At 34.6% G+C, this 26253-nt stretch overlaps 1 protein-coding gene across 2 annotated transcripts in view; it reads right to left on the reverse strand.

Annotated features, from left to right (window-relative positions):
* Positions 1–873: 873 nt before the first annotated feature.
* Tfec (transcription factor EC) overlaps positions 874–26253 on the reverse strand; it is a 53014-nt gene continuing 27634 nt past the window's right edge. Inside the window, exons 3-8 of one of the 2 annotated variants that reach the window (XM_090332368.1) lie at positions 22790–22876; positions 10572–10686; positions 8136–8192; positions 5116–5191; positions 2687–2834; positions 874–1784 (exon numbers count right to left, since the gene is read on the reverse strand). In XM_090332368.1, coding sequence (XP_090188494.1) covers positions 1404–1784; positions 2687–2834; positions 5116–5191; positions 8136–8192; positions 10572–10686; positions 22790–22876 — 864 coding nt within the window. In that variant the 3' untranslated portion in view covers positions 874–1403. Of the gene's footprint in view, positions 1785–2686; positions 2835–5115; positions 5192–8135; positions 8193–10571; positions 10687–19305; positions 19388–22789; positions 22877–26253 lie in introns of those variants that run through there. The other variant, XM_090332369.1, reaches the window with a different exon arrangement.

Genomic DNA, 26253 nt, shown 5'->3' on the forward strand with positions numbered 1-26253 from the left:
TGGAGTGAGAAATTGAGTTCGTGAAATGGTAACAAACTCACTAAAGATTACATACAGAACATTCTAAGTTATTGAGGGTAGGGGAGACTTTATAATCTACTCAGTGTTGAATATAATATAGGTCTTATGTTTATTGTCCTATTTGCATTTTCTATGTAACTTTATTTTGGTGGGTCATGATGCTTGGACTCTGGACTTGGCGCTGTCCCTGAGCTCTCCAGCTCAAGGCTACTGCCCTATCCCAAGGCCTGGGCATTGTGCCTGGGCTCTACATCTCAAGGCTACTTGAGCTACCTTAGTGCCACTTCTAGTTTCTTCTAGTGGTTAATTGGAAATAAGAGTCTCATGGTCTTTAGTGCCCAGGCTGACTTTGAATTGCAATCATCAGATCTCAGCCTCCTGAGTAGCTAGGATTATAGGCATGAGCCACTGAGCCCAGCCTCTGTGTAACTTTTAATAGTCAATTTGGAGAAAACTTCATCAAGTGGTAATCTACATCCAACCTTAGGTATAATGAAAAAGTTTGAATATTTGAAATGATTTCTTAGTAAGAGACCATTTCACCTTTTTTTGGCTGAATTTGTCTGACATCTATTGAAGAAGAAAGGAGAATTTATGATGTGATTTCTGATGCTAAATTAAAAAAAAAACAGAAAGAAGGAGACAAAATAATATGCCCTATCCAAATTGTGTACACATATCACATATGTAGATGTTTGTGTAATTATTCAATTTTTTCTCTTCGTTCTGAATAGAACACAGAGACATAAATATGTCAGAACACTTTTAGAGTTACCTTGATTGAGCTGATCAAGAGCAATAAGATTAAATTTTATTAACAAATTTTTAAAAAATAAATCCTCTTTATTAGATTCTCGTGCTAATTATAGATTCACTTTTCAATTACATGACAGAAAAAATAATCTGTAATTATTTCCTCATCAGGTTTGAACTCTGGACAGAATATCCACAGACAATGGAAAGAGGAAATGTTCACTGAATTTGTTGATTCATACGAACAGGTGTAAGAAGTGAAAAATAGAATATGAAAGAAAAGGACCAAGATAAGGCCTGTATCTTTCAGTTAATTTGCTCTTCACAGTCTGTTAGTAACCTTATCAAGAATGCATTTTTTAAAACATCAAGACAGACTTATTTCTTACTAGGGAAACAGACTTAAAGTCAATTTGGTCTATGTAGAAAAAGGATAGAACGTCACTGTTATCTTACATAATCTTCAGTATCAGACTTGGTCATTCCATAAGTCCTTCTGTTGCTTCTAATCAGCTTTTCATGAGCATATTTCTTTTCAGAAAAAAATGGAGCAAAAGCAATGTATGAACCACACAACATAGCACCGACATGGAATTGTTTTCCTAGTTGATGAATTGAGCTTTTGTTTTTTATATGTCATCCCTGTCCTCTGAACTAAAGCTACTTCTCCTACTGCTTGCTTTGGAAACTGCAGGAGAGGCAGCAGAGAGCAGAGGGTCTGTTCCGAATGGAGATATAGTGTCCTCCAGTAGCAGATTATCCAATCTTTGTTCCTCTTTCAAAGCAGCACTAAATGATAAGTCTGTGAAGTGTGACAAAGGATCAGAGAAGGCCATAGCTTGATCACAGAGTTCAGGACTTGTTCTCTGAAATGGGGTCAGTTGTTGGCAAAAGTCTGCTGAATTCTGTTCAGGGTGACTCTGCTGTTTGTTGAGGTGAGCCTCTAAATCAACCATACTGAATGAAGTCAGGGATGGCAACCCATGGGCACGAGCCTGTATTTCTAGTTCCTGAAATTTCCAAACAAGAATCATTATTTAATGGCTTGGAAAGAGGACATCACTCTAGAGAATAAACCAGAAATTAGAACCCAAATAATGAAGAGTAATATAGATTAATAGGATTCTTCACAATGAAAAAAATTCAGTGCATTTCTGATGCCTGTTAAGTAAAATTACCCAGAAAATTACCCAGGTTTTGACAAATTCTCCCTTCAATGATCTCAGAAGTTATTCATGGTATATGATGGCCCCTTGGTGGCTCAGACTATATACAGCTATATGGAAATAGTGGAATGTCTCCCATTTACTCTTCCTGATTAATTTCTCTCCATAATTCTGGGCCATTTCATGGAAATAGAGTAAATGCTTTACCTGGATATAAGCATGCATTCATTAAAAAGGAAAAGAGAAGATTATAAAGCCCATATTTTGATACTTTGTGTCACATGAACAATGAGAAGTGGTTTAATATAAACCAGTTCAATGTGGCTTGAGGCAATAAAATTCATAGCAATGTTACCAAAGAAATTAAGAAGGGAAGAATTTAATGTCCAATAACGTATTACCTTATAGAAACAAATGTTCTACTTAGTATATATGTTTGGGACTAGAATAATGCACGTATTTATGAAATAAAATTCATTTTTCTGCATTTGTTAGACAAATAAATATATATATAGGTATGTATATTCACCTCAATCCTGGATTTCAAATTGAAATCTAATAAAACAACCCAACTGACAAACACCTAAAAAGACATCAAAGATTATCAAATTAACTCTTGTGGAAAAAAAAAAGCTATTCATAAGAAAGAATGTAAATGAGACCAATGAATAAAACAGATAAAACAGAAGACACCATATGTCATATATTAGCTACACAGTTCTTGGTAACACTATTCTTATAAAAACCTGAATCCGTAGAAGGAGTCGCCTGTTCGCCTGCTCTAATTTCTTCTGTCTGTGTTCTAACTCAAGGGCCTTCTGTTGTTCTTTTTGTAGCCACTTGATGTACTCCACTGATGCTTTCAGAATGGTTCCTTTGTTCCAGCGCATATCACTGTAGAGCGGAGAGATAACCTTTTCACAATTGTGCATGTCAGCAGAATTCATAAGAACTTACAAAATCTTTTACATTAATATGAAATAATGATTTACATGACTATTATTCACTCTTAGATATTATTGCTTCTGAATAGAAATTTTAATAGAATAGTTAAGAAGCCCTTATATAGTAAAATTAATCCCAGAATGAAAATAAGTGTCAAAGGAAAGTAATAAAGTGACTTTTTTGTGGGAGAACTAAATGCAATATCATGATTCTACCATTACAGTTTTTATATTTTTAGTGAAAATTGCTTTTATTATTAACTCCAAGATTAAAATCTATGGGCAGTATTTCTGCATTAATGAACTAGGAAATGTACATTACTGATGACTTAAGCCTAAAAATTTTAAGATCATTTCACATGTACTAGTCTTGTAGCTTATTTCCTAATATGGTTGCTTTTGTTTTTTAATAGAAAAAATAAAGTCTCTACTGAGTAGTAATCCTGATTGATTCCATAACATATCAGACTTGGACAATATTGCTTTATGCAAAAAAAAAAAAGTTTTGCACCACTTGAAAAAAAAATCTTTTGCACAAACAGCAGAGTAGTTAAAAATGCTAGCTATGGTTACCTATTATAAAATAAGTTTAAGGTAAATAAATACAACTAAGTATTACTAGGTATGCTTTTGGCTATAGTATGGAAATATTTCATAAAAATTATTTTTTGTATTAGAGAAATTTTAGATATAGAAATATGGAACAAGCTACTGCTTTTAATGCCTGAGAATATAAAACTATGACAGTAATACTTGAGGAGCATTGATAATATGCATAGAGAACAAGTTCAACTAATTGCTAAGAATTACTCTGTTTCAGATTAATATCATAAGATGTCATGACTATCATAAAGGAACTATTCAGGGAAATGTAATATTATTCTACATGTATTTTGTTTATATATGTTGACTTTAATTTATATTTATTAGCATCTGAAGTAGGAAAACACAGCATATTAAAAATAGAAGTTAAATATGTCCCGTTGAAAATTCAAGTTAAGTAACCATATCATTAGCAGTTACAAATTAAAGGAATATTCCTTTTTCTACCACGTGATGGAAAGGCATATTTGGGTGTAGGTGATGTATCTTCTCCCTATGTGCCCCAAACTATTTCCAGTGCTTCCCAAGTTTGAAAATGCTTTATCAGGTTTCCTGGGCCACAATAGATATCGAGACAACCACTACTTGTAGAAATTTATGACATGATGGGATAGTATAAAAAGACAGCTGCATTTGTCACTGAAAAAAATAAGTGTTTAAAATAGAACCATTTGCTGCCTCCTGAACTAAAACTCTTGAATAGCAGCAAGAGCCTTGTTTCATTTCATAGGGGAAAAAGATGAAGATTATTGGTGAAGGGTAACTCTAGCAATCTGCCAAATTCAAAGACCTGTTTATATAGATCTAAAATTAATTTTCAAAATAGTAATAGAGAAAATACAATGTCTTCCTTGAAATTGTACCTAGACTGTGCCATTTTCAAAAGCACTCTTTCATTCTATTTGAAAGCATTGGAATAAATAAGATTTTGCTATTAATTTTTTTAACTTTGTCTAATATATTAAAGGGATTCTGCTTATTCTCCTTGATAATTTCAAGCAAATTAGAACTAAAACCATTTTAACTATAAAAATATATAGGAATACTAAAAAACATAGCTAAAGAAAGAACATTGGAACACTGCAATAAAAATAACATACTCAGTGAGTAAAAGTGAGGCTTTGCAAGTTTGGGTAGGGAAAATGTCTTTAACATTAATGTATAGGGTCTTTCGACCAAATCGGCAAATGAGGTCTTTGCTACTTTGATTTAGAACTGTGCTGGATTCAGGAATAAACTCAAGACTTAAGAGTCTCCAGAATTTGAAAATCTGATGATACTATTTTTTATTTGATTTTAAATTAGAATGAATTTAATCTCATAAACTGAGTATCCCAGTCATCCTTACAAATAACACTGACATCATCAGTGAAATGGCTGATAGCGTTACTATACAAGAGAAATCATTATGAACTTGGGAAGAAAAGTACTTCCAATGTTCAGAGAACAGCTCTGTGAACAACCTTGATGCTGGAACATCCTGGGAAATTTAACCCCTGCTCAGCAATAGTCTTACCTTTGCTTAGTTTCCTCATCATTGAATCTGTCCTCCCTCTTTCCTCCCACCCATTTGGGGGAGAGAGGGTATTGAAATCACAACAATATTACAGAAATGATTTTGAACTCACGGATCATTAGACTTTGGAATAAGAGTGCCAAGCTCCTTGATTCGGTAATTAATATTATACCTTCTTCTTCTTTCAACTATTAAAAAAGAAGTATTATTGATTAGTCTCATTAAAGCACAGTACAGTTTGGGTCAGCTGTAAACTTTCTTATTTAATGATTAAATAGTGAGAAAAATTACTTAGTAGTTCTTAATAACAAATTCAAAATTCAAATATATCTTTTTCAGGAAATATAGTTTATCACATTAGATATGTTTTACAATGTTATAATCTTTTTGTAAAGAAAGTATCTTTCATTCTTTTAAGTGCTGTATTTACTTATATACATAAATAGATGCTGTTTCTACATATATGTGTGCACATATATGTTTATTTTGCTTGTTATGCCACACAAATTTCTGTGAAATATTGGTCCACCACTGTTGTAATCTTCTGAGGACATATAACACATTCATATGTTCTTCTGCATCTTTAGCACATTGTAGATGGGAATGCCTGGCTATTATTATCTTGACTATAGCTTTATTCACTTTGGTACCTATAAAGAGCTTGACATATGCAGTAGTACTAAATATACGTATGTTGATTTGACTATCAATTTATTTTTTTAGTAATATATATGTTGGTGATTTTCAAACTGCTCATATATTAAGAACTTTTCTTAATATGTATCAGACATTTTTATTGGCATTTACATGAAGTCATAATCTATGGCAACTTCATATATATAGCAAAGCCCAATAAAGGTAAGATATATGATCAGAGATGTGTATTCAATGTTTATTCTATGAGCAGTCACCAATTTTATGCACCTAATATTTTTCAATGGTGAACTATAGAAGTAAAGACTGGTGGCTTATATTTGTAATCCTACATATCTGGGTTTCAGTTTGAGGTCATCCCAAGGACTGAATGGAAAAGTGGTGAAGAGAGGAATGGGTGGGCAGCAAGCTGAATCCTAACATTACTATGATACTCCCAGGCCAAACTACCTTGACCTGAGAATGTTAAGTTCACCCCTGCTCTTCCATTCATTAGGAAGAATGAAATACACTTACTAACTTGATTTATACCTTGTATTTTTAGACATGGGGTAGAGAAACCTTCCTTGATATACTCTCACAATTTGTATGGGTTGTTCTGGATCCAGATTAGAAAGCATTTTGATAAGGTACACAGCAAACATCTACAATACACTACATTAAATGACCCTGTTGATATGCTACAGATATAAATAGAGGAAGAGTAGGGGCATTACACATTAACAGTAGTGTTGTGAGAAAATGCTATAGTTTCTCAGACTATATTACTTGCTTCCACCAGCCATCAACCCTCTTGATTCATTCATGTCTCGAAATCTGTACCAAAGTTATCTGGTCTGTCTTTAAAGCTTATGGGAATGCTACCCTTTCCCTCAGGTCAACTTTTTTTGCCTTTTTTTCCCATATATTTTTATTGTAATTAATAGAAGGGTTGAAGTTTTATTCACAAGATAGAAGGTGCATTACTTCACACACATTGGTACCCCTTCTCATTTCTCTGTCCCCATTTCCCTCACCCCACCCCCTTCCCTCATCTTGTTTTCCCCCCTTTCCTTTCTTATTTCAAATAAACAATAAAGGAATATACAATATACCAAATTACAAGGTAAGATGCTGTAACAATATGAGGATAACCAAAAGACAACAAAATAGATGAGAAATAACATAGTACATTAAGAACATCAATTGCACATTATATAGCTGTTGTTTCCATGTCCTGGAGTCCATTCATTTAGCCTCATCCTATATGGCCTTTTATATCTAGGTTTTGAGCTATTGTAATCCTATGCTAGGAAAGTCCAAGGTTTCTACTGATTATGACAAATGAGGGAAACCATTGAGCCTATGTTCCTTTGAGTCTGGCTTACTTCACTTAACATGATTTTTTTCTAAGTCTTCCCATATCCTTACAAATGGGGCGATGTTGTTCTTTCTGACAGCAGCATAGAATTCCATTCTGTATAAACTCTACATCTTGTTGATCCAGTCATCTACTGAGGGGCATCTGGGTTGGTTCCATATCTTTGCTCTGGTAAATAGTGCTGCAATGAACATCATTGTGCTAGTGGGTTTAGTATGTCCTTGTTTCTAAGTAGTGGAATTGCTGGGTCATAGGGGAGCTCTATGTTTGGTCTTTTGAGGAACCAGCATATTGCTTTCCATAGTGGCTCAGGTCAACTCTTTCTGCCTGCAGTCAGCTGTCACGACTCTGATACAGAAGGTATATTAGATAGGAGTTTAGGTACACAGATTCACATGCAAAATCAAATTCAATCAATTACACATAAGGAAATTGCTGATTCACATCAGAGCTTCTTATTAGTATTTATTTTTACTCTGTTTTACTTTTTTCTCAGTTTTTAATTTAGTTTCTAGAACAAAAAGATTCTCACTCAATTAGCCAATAGCCCACTTGAGATACTTAAGCACTTATGACAAGACTAAGCACTCTAAAGTTCACATTTAATGCTAATCTTCTCTTTCCTGCATACTTCTGTCTCATGTGATCCCTTATCAGAGTCAAATTAACCTCAAGGATGCATGAGAAATTCAGCATTACAACACAAGCAATACCTTTGGGATGACAAATCATTAGGAAGAAAAGAACAAACAGAAAAATGAGACTCTTCTGACATTTAAATTCTGTATTTTTTTATAGTTATTTTATTTCTCTAAGTTTTTGGATCAAAGAATCGCAGCACACTGCAAAAGCAAGTAAATGGTGAGTACATACTTCAGAATGATATAGATCAAGGAAGGAAATTCAAACATCTCATTTGGTGAAAAATTTTAGCTTTTCAAATTTTCTTAAACATTTCAGATATTTCCCAAAGTAGCTCAGGATTGAAAATATGTACCAATTAATTTTGATCATCTGATTTCAAGTACTTATAAGACATCAGTAAAAGAGCATGAAATTGAATATCCATGCATTTCTTCTTACATTACTTTTGCTTCACTAAAAGAAGTTATACTCACTGAGATTATGATTATCTTTCTTTTGTCTCTCTTTTGTCAGAACTGTTGGATCAGTTTCTGTTGGGAGGGAACAAAGTTGAAACACAGCTTAGTTGGTATTTTTGAAACTTTCTAAGGACTATAACTCAAAAATACTACATGAAAATATATATTGCTTGTTCCGAAATGGTTGAATATTTTACACAGCTATTGATAAGTTTGGAAGAATTCTCAAATATAATCGATGGGAAAGTCCCCAAGATCTGGAGTGGGAAAACTTGGACTTTTTTCCCCCATGTAACAGTTCTGTGACAAAATACCAAAATTCCCTTCTTCAGGCCCTTGTAATATGAATATTGCCTAATCATCAACATCATGACTGTAAGAGATGTTCAGGACACACAATTGTTAAATTGTGGCCAGGGGCTGTGGCTCATGCCTGTAATCCTAGTTACTCAAGAGGCTGAGATCTGAGGATTGTGGTTCAAAGCCAGCTCTGGTACTAATGACCATGAGACTCTTATCTCCAATTAAACACTAGAAAACCAAGAAGTGAGACTGAGGCTTCAAGGGTAAAGCGGTAGCCCTGAGCTGAAGAGCTCAGGGACAGCACCCGGGCCCAGAGTTCAAGCCCATGGACGACTAAATAGATAAATAAATAAATATTAAGAAATAAAAATAAATTGTTAAACTGTCTCCCATTTCCATTACTATCTTTTGAATCTTGTGATGTAGAAATTATTCCAACCTAATCCTTCACACACAAAATTTCAAAATCCAAAGAGTTGGGACTTCATTCCTCAGATAGTCACAGCAAGTAACCCTATGATATCTTCCAAATAAATGTCACAACTACTGTGTATGTGGTTGTGGCTTTGGGCATGGACCTTTAAGGTGGATTACAATGATTCTCACTTCCCAATATTCACACTTTTTGTAGTTCCTCCTGCCCTGAATTGAGCTGAACTGTGAAACCAACAGTGTCATGGAAATGTCTAATGTGACTTCAAGGCTAGATCATAGAATATTTTCAGTTTCCACTTGGACCACCAGTTGTGATATCATGCCGGCACCTAAGCAAAAGTGAACCAGATTACTTGGCAATAAGCAGCATTAACTTGCAAGACCTATAAATGGGTCACATTGAGAATATATCTACCGGTCCTATTCAACAGTTCAATTGAGTACTTCTAGCTGATGTCTGGATTTCACCCCTATAACAGACTAAGAATCAGTTTGCTAACCTTCTCCTGGAATCTCTGTTGCTCATAGATTATATCAGATTATAAATGCTTGTTTTAAGTAGGTAAGTTTATATAAAATTCCTTTACATTGTTCTCAGAATTATTATGCCTTAAAAAATAAGATAGTGTCTAATCCTAGCTACTCAGGAGGCAGAGATCTGAGGCTCAAAGTTCAAAGCCCAGCCCTGGCACAAAAAGTGTGAGACTCTTATCTCCATTTAACCATCAGAAAACTGAAAATGGGGCTGAGGCTCAAGTAGTAGAACACTAGCCCTGAAATAAAGATCTCAGAGACAGCACCCAGGCCTACAGTTCAAGCCTCACAACTGACAAAAAAAAAAAAAAAGTAATCACAAGCTGGGCACTAGTGGCTTATGTCTCTCATCACAGCTGATGATTGCAGTTGATAGTTTCTCAGGAGATTGAGATCTGAACATTGTGGATGGAAGCCAAATGGGCACACAAATCCAAGAAATTCTTCTTTCTTATTCTAATCAAGCATCCAAGAAACAGAAGTGGAGTTGTGGCTCAAGTAATAGAGTGCTAGCTCTGAGCTCAGGGGCAGCATCCAAGCCCTGAGTTCAAGCCTCAGGACCAGCATATGTCTCTCTCTCTCTCTCTCTCTCTCTCTCTCTCTCTCTCTCTCTCTCTCTCTCTCTCTCTCTTCCTCTCTCTCTCTCTCTCGCTCTCTCTCTCGCTCTCTCTCTCTTCAGCTAATCAATAGATAATATATATGATTTTATATATTATATATGTATATGTACACAAATACACACATTAAAAATTACTCTTTAAATTTCACCTTTAACTATTTTTATAGTCTTTTATTGTAATTAATAGAAGGGTTACATTATATTCACTAGACAGAAGGTGCATTACTTCACAAACATTGCTACCCCTTCTCATGTTTTTGTCCCCATTGCCCTCCATTCATCTTGTTTTCCCCCTTCCCTGTCTTATTTCAAGTAAAAAAATAAATATATATACAATATACCAGTATCTTACCAATAAGGTAAGATACTGTAACAATATGAGATAACCAAGGTACAGCAAAAGAGATGAGAGATAACATAGTACATTAAGAACAACAATCACACATTATATGACTCTTGTTTACATATCCTGGTGGTCTTTTCAATTAGCTTCATCCTATATGGCTTTATAGATGCCATTTAATATCTTAAGAGACAAGAATTTAACCTGACCAGATTACCTGAAATTTCTTTTTTCATTGGTAGGTTACTTGGACAGGAAGCATTTGTAAGACCCATATTAACTGGTGACACTCCCTGCTCACCACTATATACATCCAAAATACTTCCAGATAACTGTAGAGAAGAAAAGGCAGATAATATCAATTGGTTTTCTGTACTTGGATATATTTAACTGTGAACTTGAAATTTCTCGTTTAAAATTTGTCACTCTGTTATTAATGATGATACTATATCACATCTTCATTTTAAATGAGCATGCATTAACTACTTTGAAATATGTATGAGCTGTTTATGAATGAGACACTGTAAAAAAGTTACTTCTATTTAAACAGATAAGAAATGAGTTCATGCATGAAAAAAAATCTGTTTAATATTTACAAAGTTATATAGGTTTGAGCCAACATATGACATGGTTAGACATGAATAAAATTGAAAATATCATTTTGTGTAAAAATAAGTACATTTCTAGCCAACCTGAAAAGTTCCTTGAATACCACAAATAAGATTTAATGATCAAAGATTGAGAAGTTCTTTATGATATCAATGATATAAGCAACTCAAATTCAAGGGATATTTCAGACTATTCATTAAGACAGAAACTCTGCACCTAGAAGGCATATTTTTTCTTATTGTAAACTTAATGTTCTGTATTATTAAAAATATCCCAACCACAAATATTTTAAATCTACTTTTGCCTCTAGTGAATACAGAACACATCCAATTAAAGTACAGCACAGTTGTGAAAGCATTTCATGGGACCAATTCTGCAGAAAGTTAAGGGGCTTTATTATTCACAGCTTAAGTTGCACTGACTCCTTATTTTAAATAAAATTGTTGATTTGATTGCTCAAGAAAACTAAATTTAAATAATATTCATATTTCAAGTTAATACTATTTTTCCAGAAAAAGAAGCATTTACAACATCGGATATGAATATTTCCATGAGAACTATCTCTATTCTATTTCTGGGCAGTTAGCCAAAGACTGAATAAAAAGTAACTTTTTCCTTTCCTAAATGATTAGGAACACTGCATGTAATCAAAAAGAGTTGTAACAAAATTATTACAGGGCATCTAGCACTATATTTTTACATTTTGCAGAACTGCGATTTAACCTGAGAGAAAATTTTGGAATTATAAAATCAAAATCAAAATAAATATGCAGAAGAACTTACTTAAACCAAATTAGTTTCTGAATAACAAACTGCTATGATATGTATTTCTAGCTAACATAAACTTTGAAAATCCAGTTAAAATCATCTATTAATTATGTTCATACCAATAAGACTCTCTGGATTACTCAGGGTATTCTAATGTACATCAAGACAATTTTGTCATTAACTGTAGAACTCTTCCCACTATGTTTTCTAGTCATAATTTTATTAATTTCTTCATTTTAATATTTAGTACTGATACTTAAGTTGAGAAACTCTCCCATGTTCATGCAATATTCTACCATCAAATTACCCCCAGTTGAATAAAATTATTTTTTAATCTTCTTTTTCATTATAGATCCTAGGAAGGTGGTATTTATGTTAAGTATTTGCTCCATTCAACCTCCAGATCTACAAACTAAGGATGAAATTAGTTGGCTGAATTTGAGAGATGCTATATGGATCAAGCAAATAAAAATAGGAGGAAATCCAAAAGTCATATATTTTCCTTAAGATGAGCATCACTTTATCATATTTTTAAAAATAGAAATTGTCATGATCATGTTTGAAAGCCTGTTGGTTATGAACTTAAGCATTACCCACCTGCTCTGAACATTTTCATTGTGACTTTGAGAAATGTAACAAATATGTTGAATAAAACAATAGCAAGTTGCCAGGCACTGGTGGTTCATGTCTGAAATCCTAACTAGTTAGAGGCTGAAACTTGAGGATCTAGGCTCATAACCTGTCTGGAGAGGGAAGCCCATGAAATCCTTATCTCCAACCACTCACCAAAAAGCTGGAACTACAGCTGTTACTGAAGTGGTAGAGTGCTAGCTTTAAGCATAAGAGGTCAAGGAAAGTGCTCAGGCCCTAGTTCAAGTCCCAGATCCTGGAACACATACACAGAGGAATAGGAGAGGAGAAGAGAGGGGAGGAAAAGAGAGGAGAGGAGAGGAGAGGAGAGAAGAGGACAGGAGAGGAGAAGGGAAAGGAGAGGAGAAAGGGAAGGGGAGGAAAGGGAAGGGAAAGAAGGAAGGAGAAAAATATCATTTTGGGGCTCATAATTAAAGATCATGTAAAAAGACTGCATTGAAAAACACAAAAGTTTATACTGAAATTTTAAAGTAATGAAAACGCACATAAAGTAATGTCCATAATAATATTTAAATGCCTTAAACGAAATGTGTGCTCTTGAATAACAATTCAAGAATAGTAGATCCATCTTTGGAATTAATTAAAGTAAGTATCAGTCTCAATACATTAGATATGGATAATAATCCAAAACAGAGTAGAATAAACAATAAAATAAGAATATAAATAAGCAAAACCCATTAATATGAAAGTCAAGGGGAAAAAATAACACTATTTATGCCATGCTAGTAAGACACATTAAAGTGAAAGAAATCTAAATAAACTTATTTTAAATGGAAAAAACATATAGTAAAAATTAAGATTTAAAAGGTAAGCTTTTCTGTATGATCTGGAGAAATAACTAATCACTCCTACAATTTCTCCTATATATATATATATATATTGGATATTATAGCCAGAATAATCACATAAGAAAAGGAAAGAAGGACCCTAGCCTTTCACCTTGCACAAGCATTAACTCAAAATGGATCAAAGACCGCAATGTCAGACCAGACCCTTGAAACGACTACACAATAGAGTTGGAGAGAATTGGAACTCATCGGCACAGGCAAAATATTCCTGAACAGAATCCCAGGGTCACAACAAATTGGAGAGAGACTCAATAAATGGGACTAACTAAAAATAAAGTTTCTGCACAGATAAAAGCATAGCCACTAAAATAGAAAGACAGCCAATTAACTGGGAAAAGATATTTACCAATAACACATCAGACAAATGCTGAACATCTAATATCAACAGGGAACTCAAGAAACTAATCCCAGCCGGGGGTTTGGCCTAGTGGTAGAGTGCTTGCCTAGCATGCACGAAGACCCGGGTTCGATTCCTTGGTACCGCATACTTAGAAAAAGCCAGAAGTGGTGCTGAGACTCAAGTGGTAGAGCTCTAGCCTTGAGAAAAAGCCAAGGACAGTGCTCAGGCCCTGAGCTTAAGCCCAGGACTGGCAAAAATAAATAAATAAATAAACTAATCCCCCCCAAACCCAACAAACCAATCGCTAAATGGGCAAGGGAACTAAAGAGAGACTTAAGATATTAAAATGGCAGAAAAGCATATGAGAAAATGCTCATCATCCATGGTCATAAAGGAAATGTAAATAAAAACAACCCTAAGATACCACTTTACCCCAACAAGAATGGCCAAGATTTTGAAATCAGACAATAACACATGCTGGCAGGATTGTGGAGAGAAAAGAACCCTACTGCACTGCTGGTGGGATTGTAAGCAAGTTCAGCCACTCTGGAAAGCAGTATGGAGTTTCTTAAAGAACGGAAAATTGACCTTCCCTATGATCCTGTCATACCACTCCTGGGCATCTATCCTGAACATCATAACCCAAGATATGATAAGGATACCTGCTCAGCTATGTTCATCTCTGCACTATTCACAATAGCCAGGTGATGGAAACAATCCAGATGCCCTACTGCCGCTGAATGGATACAGAAAATGTGATATATATATATATATATATATATATATATATGTATACACACAATAGAATTCTACATAGCCAACAAAGAAGATAAAATAATGGCATTTGCAGGGAAGTGGATGAATCTAGAGCAAATCATTTTGAATGAGACAAGTCAAGACCAAAGGAACAAAAGGTGCATGTTATCCTTAATTTGTAGCTATTAGATCCAAACAGTACAAGAGAGAGGACTCAATATTTGTGTACCCAATGCTATGGACATGATACTGGAAATATAAACAAAACTACATAGACATAAAAACTTATGACTCTAGCCGACACACTGAAAACTTTACACGAAGGAATAGGAGATACACTAGGCCTCCTTGGCACAGGTCGAAAATTTCTTAATAAGGACCAAGTAACACAACAAATCAGAGAAAGTCTAGATAAGTGGGACTGCATTAAACTGCAAAGCTTCTATATGGCAAAGGACATAGCTAGTAAATTAATTAAGAAGCCTACAGAATGGGAGAAAATCTTCACTAACCGTACAATGGACAAAGGCCTCATATTTAAATTATATCAACAGCTCAAAAAATTGAATCACTCCAAAACTAATCTCCAAAGAAACCACCATCCCATTAAAAGATGTGCCAAAGACTTAAAGAGAGTCTTCTCTGAAGAAGAAATAAAAATGGCCTATAGACACATGAAGAAATGCTCAACATCTCTGGTCATGAGAGAAATGCAAATCAAAACAACTCTAAGATTCCACCTCACTCTAGTTAGAATGGCCAGGATCAAGAAAACTAACAACAAATGCTGGAGGGGATGTGGCCAGGAGGGATCACTACTACACTGTTGGTGGGAATGCAAACTCGTTCAACCACTATGGAAAGAAGTCTGGCAGTTCCTCAAAAGACTAAACATAGAGCAATTCCACTACTTGGCATTTACCCAATCATCCAGAAACAAAGACAGACTAAACCCACTAGCACAGTGATGTTCATTGCAGCACTATTTACCATAGCAAAGATATGGAACCAACCCAGATGTCCCTCAGTTGATGAGTGGGTCAACAAGATGTGGTATTTATACACAATGGAATTCTATGCTGCTGTCAGAAAGAATGACATCACCCCATTTTTAAGAAAATGGAAAGACTTAGAAAAAATCATGTTAGGTGAAGTAAGACAAACTCAAAGGAACATAGGCCCAAGAGTCTCCCTCATTTGTCATAATCAGTAGGAACCTTGGGCTCTCCTAGCAGAGATTTACAATAGAACAAAATCTGGAGACATAAAGTCAAATAGTATGACACTAAATGTAAGGACCTCCAGGATAAGGAAACAAAAACCATATAATGAGTGATTGTTGTCCTTAATGTACTATGTTATACCTCATCTCTTTTGCTATCCCTTGGTTATTTCATATTGTTACAATATTTCACCTTGTTATATGATATATTTTATATGTGCTTAATCGGTTATTTGAAATTGGATAGAGAAGGGGGGAAATCAAGATGAGCAGGGGGGAGGGAGGAAAATGGGGACCATGTCATGAGAGGGGGTATCAATGTTTGTGAAATAATGCACCTTCTATCTGGTGAATATAAAGTAACCCTTCTATTAATTACAATTTAAAAAACTTATGACTCTATAGACATAATGTTTAATTACATACATTAATATGTATCTATGACATACAAGCCCTCAGCCTAATTTTAATTATATTCTAAAATCTAAGTGCCAGTGATTGTATATAGAGATTCCCTTCTTGAATACTTGTTTGTCAAATATGTCATTTGAAATATGATGTAAAAATCAATGTTAATAAATTTTGTAATAAAAAAATGGAAAGAAGGCTAGGCACTGGTGGCTCACGCCTGTAATCCTAGCCACTCAGAAGGCTGAGATCTGGGGACTGCAGTTAAAACTAGCCCAGGCACTAAAGTCTGAAACTTATCTCCAATTAACCACCAGTAAACTCTAAGTGCCACTGTGACTCAAAGTGGTAGAGTACTAGCCTTGAGCTAGATAGCTCAGGAAGAGCGCCCAGGCCCAGAGTTCAAGCCCCAAGACAAACAAAAAAGAAAAAAGGAAACATGCACACTAAAATTCATCTGGAATGCTGTGGGACCTTTGAAAACTAAAGCAAGTTTGTTAAAGAGCAAAGTGTCAGCACTAAAAGATTATTATAATGCTTCAAGAAAGCACATAGTGCTATTGTAGCATAAAAATAGATATATAGAAGGATATTAGTGAAGACAGAAATAAAATTTTCAATATCTGGTCAAGTATTTTTGTTTTTTGTTTTTTTTTAACATGAGTGCCAAGACTATCCAAAGGTGAAAGGACATTCTTTCCAACAGGGTACACTGAATAGCCACACGAAATGAATGAAGGTGGGTTCTTATCTCACAAATCATTTAAAAATTAACTCAAAATGGGTTAAAGAACAAAACATAAGATAAAACTTTTTTTTTAAAAAGAGACAAAATTGTAAAAAAAAATTCAGAAGAACAACAACAACTTCATGAAAATTGATGTGGCTATGATTTTTTTGATATGTTATCAAAATCTCAGCAATGGAGTGAAAAAGAAGATAAGCTTAAGTAAAATTTAGAACTTTCTACACCAAATGTCACCAAGTATGAGAAAAAAAAGCACATAATAAGAGAAACTACCTGTAAATCATTTAGAAGCTAAGAAATTGAAATCATGTCATTGTCTCTCTCCTGTCTGTCTCTTTCTTTCTATTCACACACACACACACACACACACACACACACACACACTCGTATGCAACTGGCAGGAACAAAATAAATTAAAAAACCATGAATAGACATTTTTCTTCAAGAACATACAAATGGCTAGTAAGCACATGAGAAAATGCCCACCCACCAATATTAGTCCTGAGGAAAATGAAAATAAAAACAATTTTGATGCTACTTCACACTCATAATACTAGTGTCTATTAAAAGGAAACAATGGCTGTGAATGTGGCTTGTCATACATGCATGAATCCCTGGGTTCAATTCTTCAATACTACATAAGCCAAAAAAGGAGGAAATGGCACTGTGGCTCAAGTGATGAGCAAAAAGAAGCACAACGACAGTGCCCAGGGCTTGAGTTCAAGCCCCAGGACTGGTAATTAAAGAAAACAAGGAGAGAAAACCCAGAACCCTGAAGCATTGATAAGGCAAAGGTACAGCCGTTGTGAAAAACATTATTTTCTCAAAAATTTAAATGTGAGCAGATGGAGAATCTTTTAAAAGATAACAAAACACAAACATCATAACATTTATGATATGTCACAGTTGCATATTCTATGCCAAATATTAACTAAATCATATTGCATAATAAGTATTATAATTATAACAAGCAATATAATTATAATTTTGAACATAAAACATTTATGTATCTAAGAAATTTAAAAATCTCAGGATGATATACCTAACTAAATACAAGGCTTATATTCAAATCCAAGCTTGTCTGATAAATACAAAGAATGGATTCTTTACTACCTATCTTACTATGGAAACATTCTTGCACTTAGTATATTTAATCTCAAATATTTGGAATAGTAAGAAATTATTGACTATGTTTTCTTAGTTTTATTCTTTTCTACTGAGATTTTCCTATACCTTATACAATCAATAAATACCAGAATTAAAATTGCCCTCTCTTGCTCAGCTGGGTGTCCTAGCTTTCTCAAATAATCTCCCTTATGGAAATCTGATTTATTTAAAAATACAATAACACTAATAAACTCCATTAGAAATCTTCTATTTTAATTACAAGTTATTGCTTCTACATACATCTTTTGTAATAACCTAGAAAATGAAAAGAATATTGTAGCATACACTCACCACATTCTGAAATTGGATTATGTACAGAAATGCCAGGGCTTTTCTGGAAATACATATGCATATCTACAGATATGTGACCAGCTAGATAATTTCCTTATAAATGCAAAGCAGACTGTCTCATATAAAATTTTATGTAACTAATATTTTCAAATTATTTGTTGATGTTTATATAAAACAAAAGGGAAAAAAACCTAATCAGTTTGTGGGAGTCTATGTGTGATATACCACATAGTTAGTATGAGTTTCAAGGGAAACTGACAGCAAATTTGTAGTTGCTCAGATCCTCTGTTTGGCTTTTCAATAAAGACATTTACTGTGAACTTAAAATGGTTTTTAAAAATTGAGCAGGACACTATTAGATAGAATAACTGTAAACATAAAAGGAAAGTAAACTTCTGGTCTAAAGAAGAGCACCACAGGGAGGCATGCATTCTACAATGTATGCATACATGAAAAATGTTCACTTGAAAGAATATCTTCCTTCCTTTTGGGTGTTTATTCATTTAGAGCCAGTAAACCAGATTTTCCCAGTCCTAGGAAACACTCCACTGATTTATCTTCAACTTTATTTTATTTGTTAAGGTATCACTATGGGGCCTGAATGACAAGCACTGAGCAGAGAAATCCAACTGTGTTATTTTGTTATTATTATTTTTGTTCTAATAGAAGTGAGTAAAAATAATGAGTGGGGCTGGAATAGGGGAAGCAACCTTGTGTTTGACAAAGTTGGCTTTTAACATATGAAAAAAGGACAACATATAAAAGAGAAGAATAACAAATACTGTCACATCATACATTTTATATGCATATTGTCCATTTAGTACTAAATTAATAATAACAACTCTTAGCTTAATATAAACATTAAAACAATTAGTGAAACACTTAACTTTTATATAAAAACCACAATAAAACATTCATTTTAACAATCCATTCTTAAGTCACCTATAATAATTTTTACTGTGGCCCATACCACTTATTAAAGCACTCATAAGTAAAAAGCTAGTCAATACAGTAAATTAAACTTTATACATTTCAAAACTGAATCTCCACATACCTTATTTTATTGACTGTCAATTTATAAAGTTTAAATTCAGTATTTAAATGGGTTTCATCTCCAAACATTGAAAGAAATCCAATGCTCACCAGTTTTAAATTTGAAGGGTCTACAACCTTCACAATAGCGATGGTTTTCTCTTTCTCCTTCATCATTTTCTTTTACTTTAGCTTGCAAACAATAACCGGAGAGGTGTGCCCTAAGGTGAACTTTGGCTCTTCCTTGGACTTTAAGACTAATCTGGTCTAGATTGTGATTGACAAAAGCTTGCTCACTGATGTTATTCAGTCCTTTCAAGTTCCAACTAAGCACCAAGGGTTGTTAATATTTACTCAGCTTCGTCTCTGGAATGGTCTTGAACTATAACAGTTTACTTAGATTGCCAAATGCCACCAGCATTTACAGATACCTGATTGAAAAATACCTATATATGTTGAGAGAAATGAATTATTATACACAACTCCATCTCCGAAAGAAAGGGTTAGACCAAGACCAATGGGTCGGAATTATAGAGAGACAGATCTAAACTTAGAGGCTATGCCATCATTCAACTACAGTCTGAGAGCAGAGCAGATCTCTCTACTGTCCTTTTATATTCCCAAATCCTACATTTTCATGAAATAGCTACCTTTTTGCAGATGCTGGCATGACATTCGGGGTAGAACCATTGTTTCTCAAAAGATTAGGTTCAAGCCCTGAGTCTGCTGCTCACTCATTATACAAGCCTCAACAAGAAATAAAACTTTTTTTCTAAGCCTCTTTCCTGCTTTCCAAAATCACATTAGGTAAGTATCTGATAGAGGGTAGGCCTATTGTTGTCGCTATCCCTGCTGCCTTTTATATATTAAATTAATTCCTAAGTAGAAATTTTCCTGTATCATGTGCACATTTTGCAATAATTCATTGAATGTGCTGAACATTTTGGCTTTATAGAACACTGTGTTAGGTGCTAAGAGTAAAGTAACAAACAAGTCACCACTTTAGGATAGGAGATGGTGACAAAAAAAAATGTGACTCTAGAAATCTCTGATACTGATTAAGGCAAACAGTTGATGTGGGCATGGGAGTAATCCTGACACAGGTGGAAAACCTTGAATTTGGGGAAGGTAGTTTTATTTTTGTTCTGGTTCCTGATCAACTAAAAGCAAATTTTCAAAAAGAACTACAGCTTCTCTTTAAGCATGTGAAGTTTGACTTGCATATTACAAGCAGTAAAATACATGAATGTAGCACCCAGGAGACAGTTCTGTGACTGAAGATGGATTGATTATCACCCATAAAATATGTGTAATCAGCTGGGAGCAGTGATTCACACCTGTAATCCTAGCTACCCACGAGGCTGAGTTCTGAGGATCATAGTTCAAAGCCAGCCCGGGTACTGAAGACCTTGAGACTCTTATCTCCAATTAACTCCTAGAAAACCAGAAATGGCCGTGTGGCTCAAGGGGTAGGGAGGTAGCCTTGAGCTGAAAAGCTCAGGGACAGTTCCCAGGCCCACAATTCACGCCCCAAAACCGACCAAAAAGAAAAATGTAGTCATACAAGAAAGGCTAGCTGAAATTGAATATTGGAACATATAGCATTTAGACATCTGTTAGAGGAGAAGAAAAAAGAGAGATGAGTGGGAAAATAAAAGCCATGTTAGATGATTTGGTAAGTTTAGCATTGACCTTCATACTCAGATCCACATTATCTCTCCTCTACTTCCAAAGTTTTCCAACTGTGGTGTCCTGTCTTGATAAAGCTCATTCAGATGGCCACTAATACAGATTTGCTAGTAGTGTATATTTTGTAAAAAGACCTTCTGTAAAAAAAAAATTCTGCACAGTCATTACCATCTATTTATACTGAGTAAGCTTCTGTACAAAGCTTTTAACAAACAAGTAAGGTCACAGGGAGTGGTGATAGAAGTTCATAATTCCAGTTACTCAGGAGCTAGAGATCCAGAGGATTAGAGTTTCAAGCCATCAGAGGCCAAAAAAAGAAAAAATGTTAATGAGACTCCATTATAACAAACAAGCAGGGCAATGTTGGTTCAAGCTTACTGTAATGTCAGCTATGTGGTCAGCAGAAGTTGGAAGAATACAGTTTGAGAATGACTTTGGGTAAAAGCAAGACTGTACCTTGCAAAACAAAGGTTTGGGGGCATAGCTCAAGTGGTGGAGTGCTTGCTTAGCAAGCAGAAGGCCCCAAATGTAAACCACAGTACTGGCACACACACACACACTCACACACACACACACACATGAAGATAAAATTTGACAAATAATACAAATATTTTAATTAGGCACAGACTGTTTCAATATATAATTTCAATGAAGGAAGTACCACATACAAAGAAGACCAAATGGCAGGAAATTAATATTCCCTAAAACACAGGACTAAATACTAATGAAGAAAATATTGTCTTCATGTTATGATATTAGACAGGAAGAAATTAGCATTGATCAAATATTAATGCAGGGAATTGCTTTTTATGTAACTATACTTTTGGAACTTAGAAGAAGAAAAGGAAATAAGAGTTGCTACCTCATCCTTACATTAGTCATACAAAACACGGCGGTAGTGGGGGGTTCATGGTGACATTTGAAACCTATTTATAACATCTCTTCATCAAAACTTACTCCCTCTATCACTCAGTTGTAAAACAATTTCAGCTTTCATTATTTGATTGTTCTCACATGCAAATCAACTCCTTAGATCATATTGATACTCAATTGGCCTTCCCCCTTTCTGTTGATACCCACATCTCCCAATGGAACTGAAGGCGTTAAATTTAAGACATTCATCTTAACACAGACAATGATTAACACTAACCATGCAAAATATGTGGAAAGAATTTGTGTACCTTTTAAGAATATTTTTGCTGGTCAACACATGAATAATGAAAAAGCAACAGCAATCAAACAGGAACTGCAATAGTATCCCTTTATTGAATAATGTTCTATAAATTTGTATTTATTTTGACTCAGAAGATTTTCCATATCCTTTAAAGTTAGATGAGGCCTATTCTAATTTTTTTCATTTATCCTTAAAGTCTGGATATTGGTTCAGACATAAATTTATAAGTTTTAGTGTTGTTAATATTTCTGTGCTCTGCAAAAACACAGACTCTGAATTTTGTATATTTTAATCAGGATGAAATAATCAAAGCTGAGTCACAACCTTATGAAGATGTTTGAATAATTCAATGCCATAAATAGGAATATGAAGATTGAATTGCTCCTAGAAAATACCATTGAAAATTAGATATATAATTGGTTCTATGTTTATAAAGATTAGAGACACAGAGAGATAGGTGACAGATGACACATGGATACATGATAGATAGGAAGATAGACACATACATACACATGTACATGTACATAGATAAACAACATAATTTTACTAATACTGTTTTATTATTTTGTCAGCAAAAAAAACAATTCCCAATATTTACCTGCTATTGTGTGTCTGTTTCAAAAGTGCAGGATAAATTACCATTTACTAATTAAATGAAATTTCTTGATTTTACTCAGCAGATTCTAAATTCACTTTAACCTTACTGACTTCCTTGGGTGTGGAAACACTCACTGTTCTTTGCATTAGCAGAAGAGAGTTTGTTCCTTTCTCTTTGAAACTTGATTCCATGTTGATTATATCCTCAAAAACATCTTCCACCTACAAAAAATATATTGAGAATATTGCAAATAATGATTAAAGTAGAGGTTCAGACATTACAAAGGGAATCCTAGAAAATGTTTTAGCTATTTAAATCCAGTTTTTTTGACTATGGATATTGATGTCTAAAATATCACTGAAAGTGAGATCATCTTGAAACTATTCTCTTGCATTTGCTTCCAGATGGTAACCGGGCTACATCCTTGAAAAGTGGGATCTCCACAAATACCCTGCTTTCCAGGAGGCATTTCATGCCACAGCCAACTGATCTAGGTTGTCATGAGATGACTCCTCAAAAATAAGTAACAAAAAATAAGAATTCAATTGCCTTGTACTAGTAGATATCTAAATGTCATAGGTTAGATTATAGTTTAAAATTTTAAAGCTGAAGAATATTGTAAAAGCTTATGCATTTTCCATTATTTATGTATTTATTCTTGGTATCAGGGTTTGAACTCAGGGCCTCACACTTGCTAGGCAAGCTCTCTGCCATTTAAACCACACACCCAGGCCCTGAAAAAGATCTTAAGATTTCATTAATATTATTTCCAAGCAAGGTCACTGGTCAAATTAAATCAAATGTTGACAGACCTCCAGTAAAACATTACCCAAAGATGATTTGTGCAAAAATCAGGACTGGCCAAAATAAATAAATAAATAAAAATAGAAGTGATGTGAGGAGATCCCAGTTACAGAAAACTATTACTGGACCCATGTGCCTTAAAGCATAGCAGCTCAATTATGCTAAACTGCAGATCTGGGACAGAGGCAATAGTTCATGAGAAAAGGTCTTGTCCCTGAGTCATATATAGACATCTGTTGCACAATGCTTTTTACAATTTCATGTCTCTCTTTCAGAGATCTTTAATAGCAAACTATTCTACATTCCATCATCCACTTCTGAATTCAAGGATGCTTTCACAGACATATCCTGTGCTACCAAAGTACTTTCAGGAACCTCTTTGAATTACTGAAATGTCCCCTGGTGTCTTAGAACGATAAGACTTAAAAAAAAAAAAAAACACCAAAAATGGTAAAGACCATAGTGATTCCATTGGCCTTTATGTTTGGCAATTTTAAAATATAAGCATCAAGGTATTTTTTTCAGTTGAGTATGGGCAGCAAACTCTGTAATTCCAGATAGGCTGAGGCAAGAGGATTGTGACCTGAAGGTCAACCAGGGCTACAAAATAAGACTCTAACTCAAAACAAATACTTTTTCAAAGGATAAGAAAGTGTGTGAGAGAGGTAAAGGATGGAAACCTGTTCTTCAATTGGTGGTGTTCTACGCATGCTCTCTGTATCTAAAATGTCTACAATAGAGGAGATAGATAGATAGATAGATAGATAGATAGATAGATAGATACTCAAACTATCAAAGATAAACTATGATTAAGTTAACACTTATCATGGGTGAAAGGCAATTCTACATACATAAATGACAATGACTAAGAAAGAAAATGTTGTCTGCAGTCCTTCCCATCATGCAACTAAGTCTTTGATTAAGACTATCAGAGAGGCCAATAAGAATTCATATGTCCCTTCTTTTTTTTTTTTTTTTTTTTTTTTTTGCCAGTCCTGGGCTTGAGCTCAGGGCCTGAGCACTGTCCTTGGACTTTCTCAAGGATAGAGCTCTACCACTTGAGCCTCGGCACCACTTCCAGCTTTTTTTCTAGATGTGGTACCAAGGAATCGAACCTGGGTCTTCATGCATGCTAGGCAAGCACTTTAACCACTAGGCCAAACTCCTGGCCCCAAGAATTCATATGTCCCTTCTATATATACAGACTTATTATAAAAACAAGGGCAAGATGCAAATCTAACAAATAAAAAAGAATCCTGAAAGAAATATAGAAGAGATAGATAGATGAAACAGAGAGAAAGAGAGAGAAATATTGTTTGTCCATATAAAGAAAAACTTGGTTAATAAAATATTGTCATAAGATTATTTTCTGGATTTTATCTAAAATTGACTGATATAATCATATCTTTTGAGATTTGGAGTTTTTCCCTTAAAAATCAATCTTCCACACAGGAAAATGAACTTTGAAAGTGATGGTTGTAAGATAAATCATACTGGGTATAGTTCTAATATTTACTATTGAGATGATTTTCATCCTTCATATCTTTTATGCATTTCACTGAGTGAATGGAGCTGAGTCTATGACCCTGTTTTTGAAAGTTCTTTATATATCCACTATTGAAAAGTTTAAGTAAATATACAAGTAGAAATCTATATTCCATTTAGCTTTCTGATAGCCCTATTGCAGGATTGTATCATTTTTTTTAGTGAACATCAATGACACTTACTCTGTTCTCTTATCCAGATAATTATGAAATTTGTTTATGAAGAATTTTATTCTAGGGGCCAGGAGTTTGGGCTAGTGGTAGAGTGCTTGCCTAGCAGCACAAAGATCCAATTCCTTGGTGCCACATACATAGAAAAAGCTGAAAATGGTGCTGTGGCTCAAGTGGTAGAGCTCTAGCCTTGAGAAAGCCCAAGGACAATGCTCAGGTTCTGAATTCAAGCTCCAGGACTGGCAAAAGGAAGAAGGAGGAGGAGGAGAAAGAGGAGGAGGAGGTGGAGAGGGAGGAGGAGGAGGAGGAGGAGGGAAAGGAAGAAAGAGAAAAAGAAAAAAAGAAAGAAAGAAAGAAAGAAAGAAAGAAAGAAAGAAAGAAAGAAAGAAAAAGAAAGAAAGAAAAAAAAAACAGAAAGAGAATTTTCTTTTTTGTGTGGGTCATGGGGCTTGAACTCTGGGCCTGGGCACTGTCCCTGAGCTCTTCAGCTCAAGGATACTGCCCACCCCTGGGCCTGGGAGTTACCCTGCTCTTTTCAGCTCAAGGCTACTGCCCTATCCCTTGAGCCCCAGCCCCACTTCCCATTTTTAGTGATTAATTGGAGATAAGAGTCTCATGTTCTTCAGTGCCTGGGCTGGCTTTGAACCTTGGTCCTCAGATCTCAACCTCCTGAGTAGCTAGGATTACAGACATGAGCCATTATGCCCTGCTAGAAGAATTTTATTATCATTTGGATTCAAATATTGGGATTCTTATATGAAAATTGTAGAGAAAGTATAATTTGTCTAAACTGCGATATCACATCCTTTAGCACTATTCATTCATCAGTATTTTTTGAAGATCTCTTAAATACAAATCACGATAAAAATAAACTATATAAATATAATCATTCTAATTTATTTTGTATCCTCTGTCCACTAATTGCTTGCTGTTTTGTAGATAATAAGTAATCATTTGTTGAAGATATAAATCAATACCTTTAAAGAACCAGGGATGTAGCTTAGAGGTAGTCTATTTCCCTAACTTAGACAAAGACCTGAATTTCAGGCTCACCATTGTCAAAATAAATTAATGCAATG

The sequence above is a fragment of the Megascapheus bottae genome, chromosome 5, assembly GCF_031878675.1.
Source record: "Megascapheus bottae isolate mThoBot1 chromosome 5, mThoBot2.hap1, whole genome shotgun sequence".
NCBI lineage: Eukaryota > Metazoa > Chordata > Mammalia > Rodentia > Geomyidae > Megascapheus > Megascapheus bottae.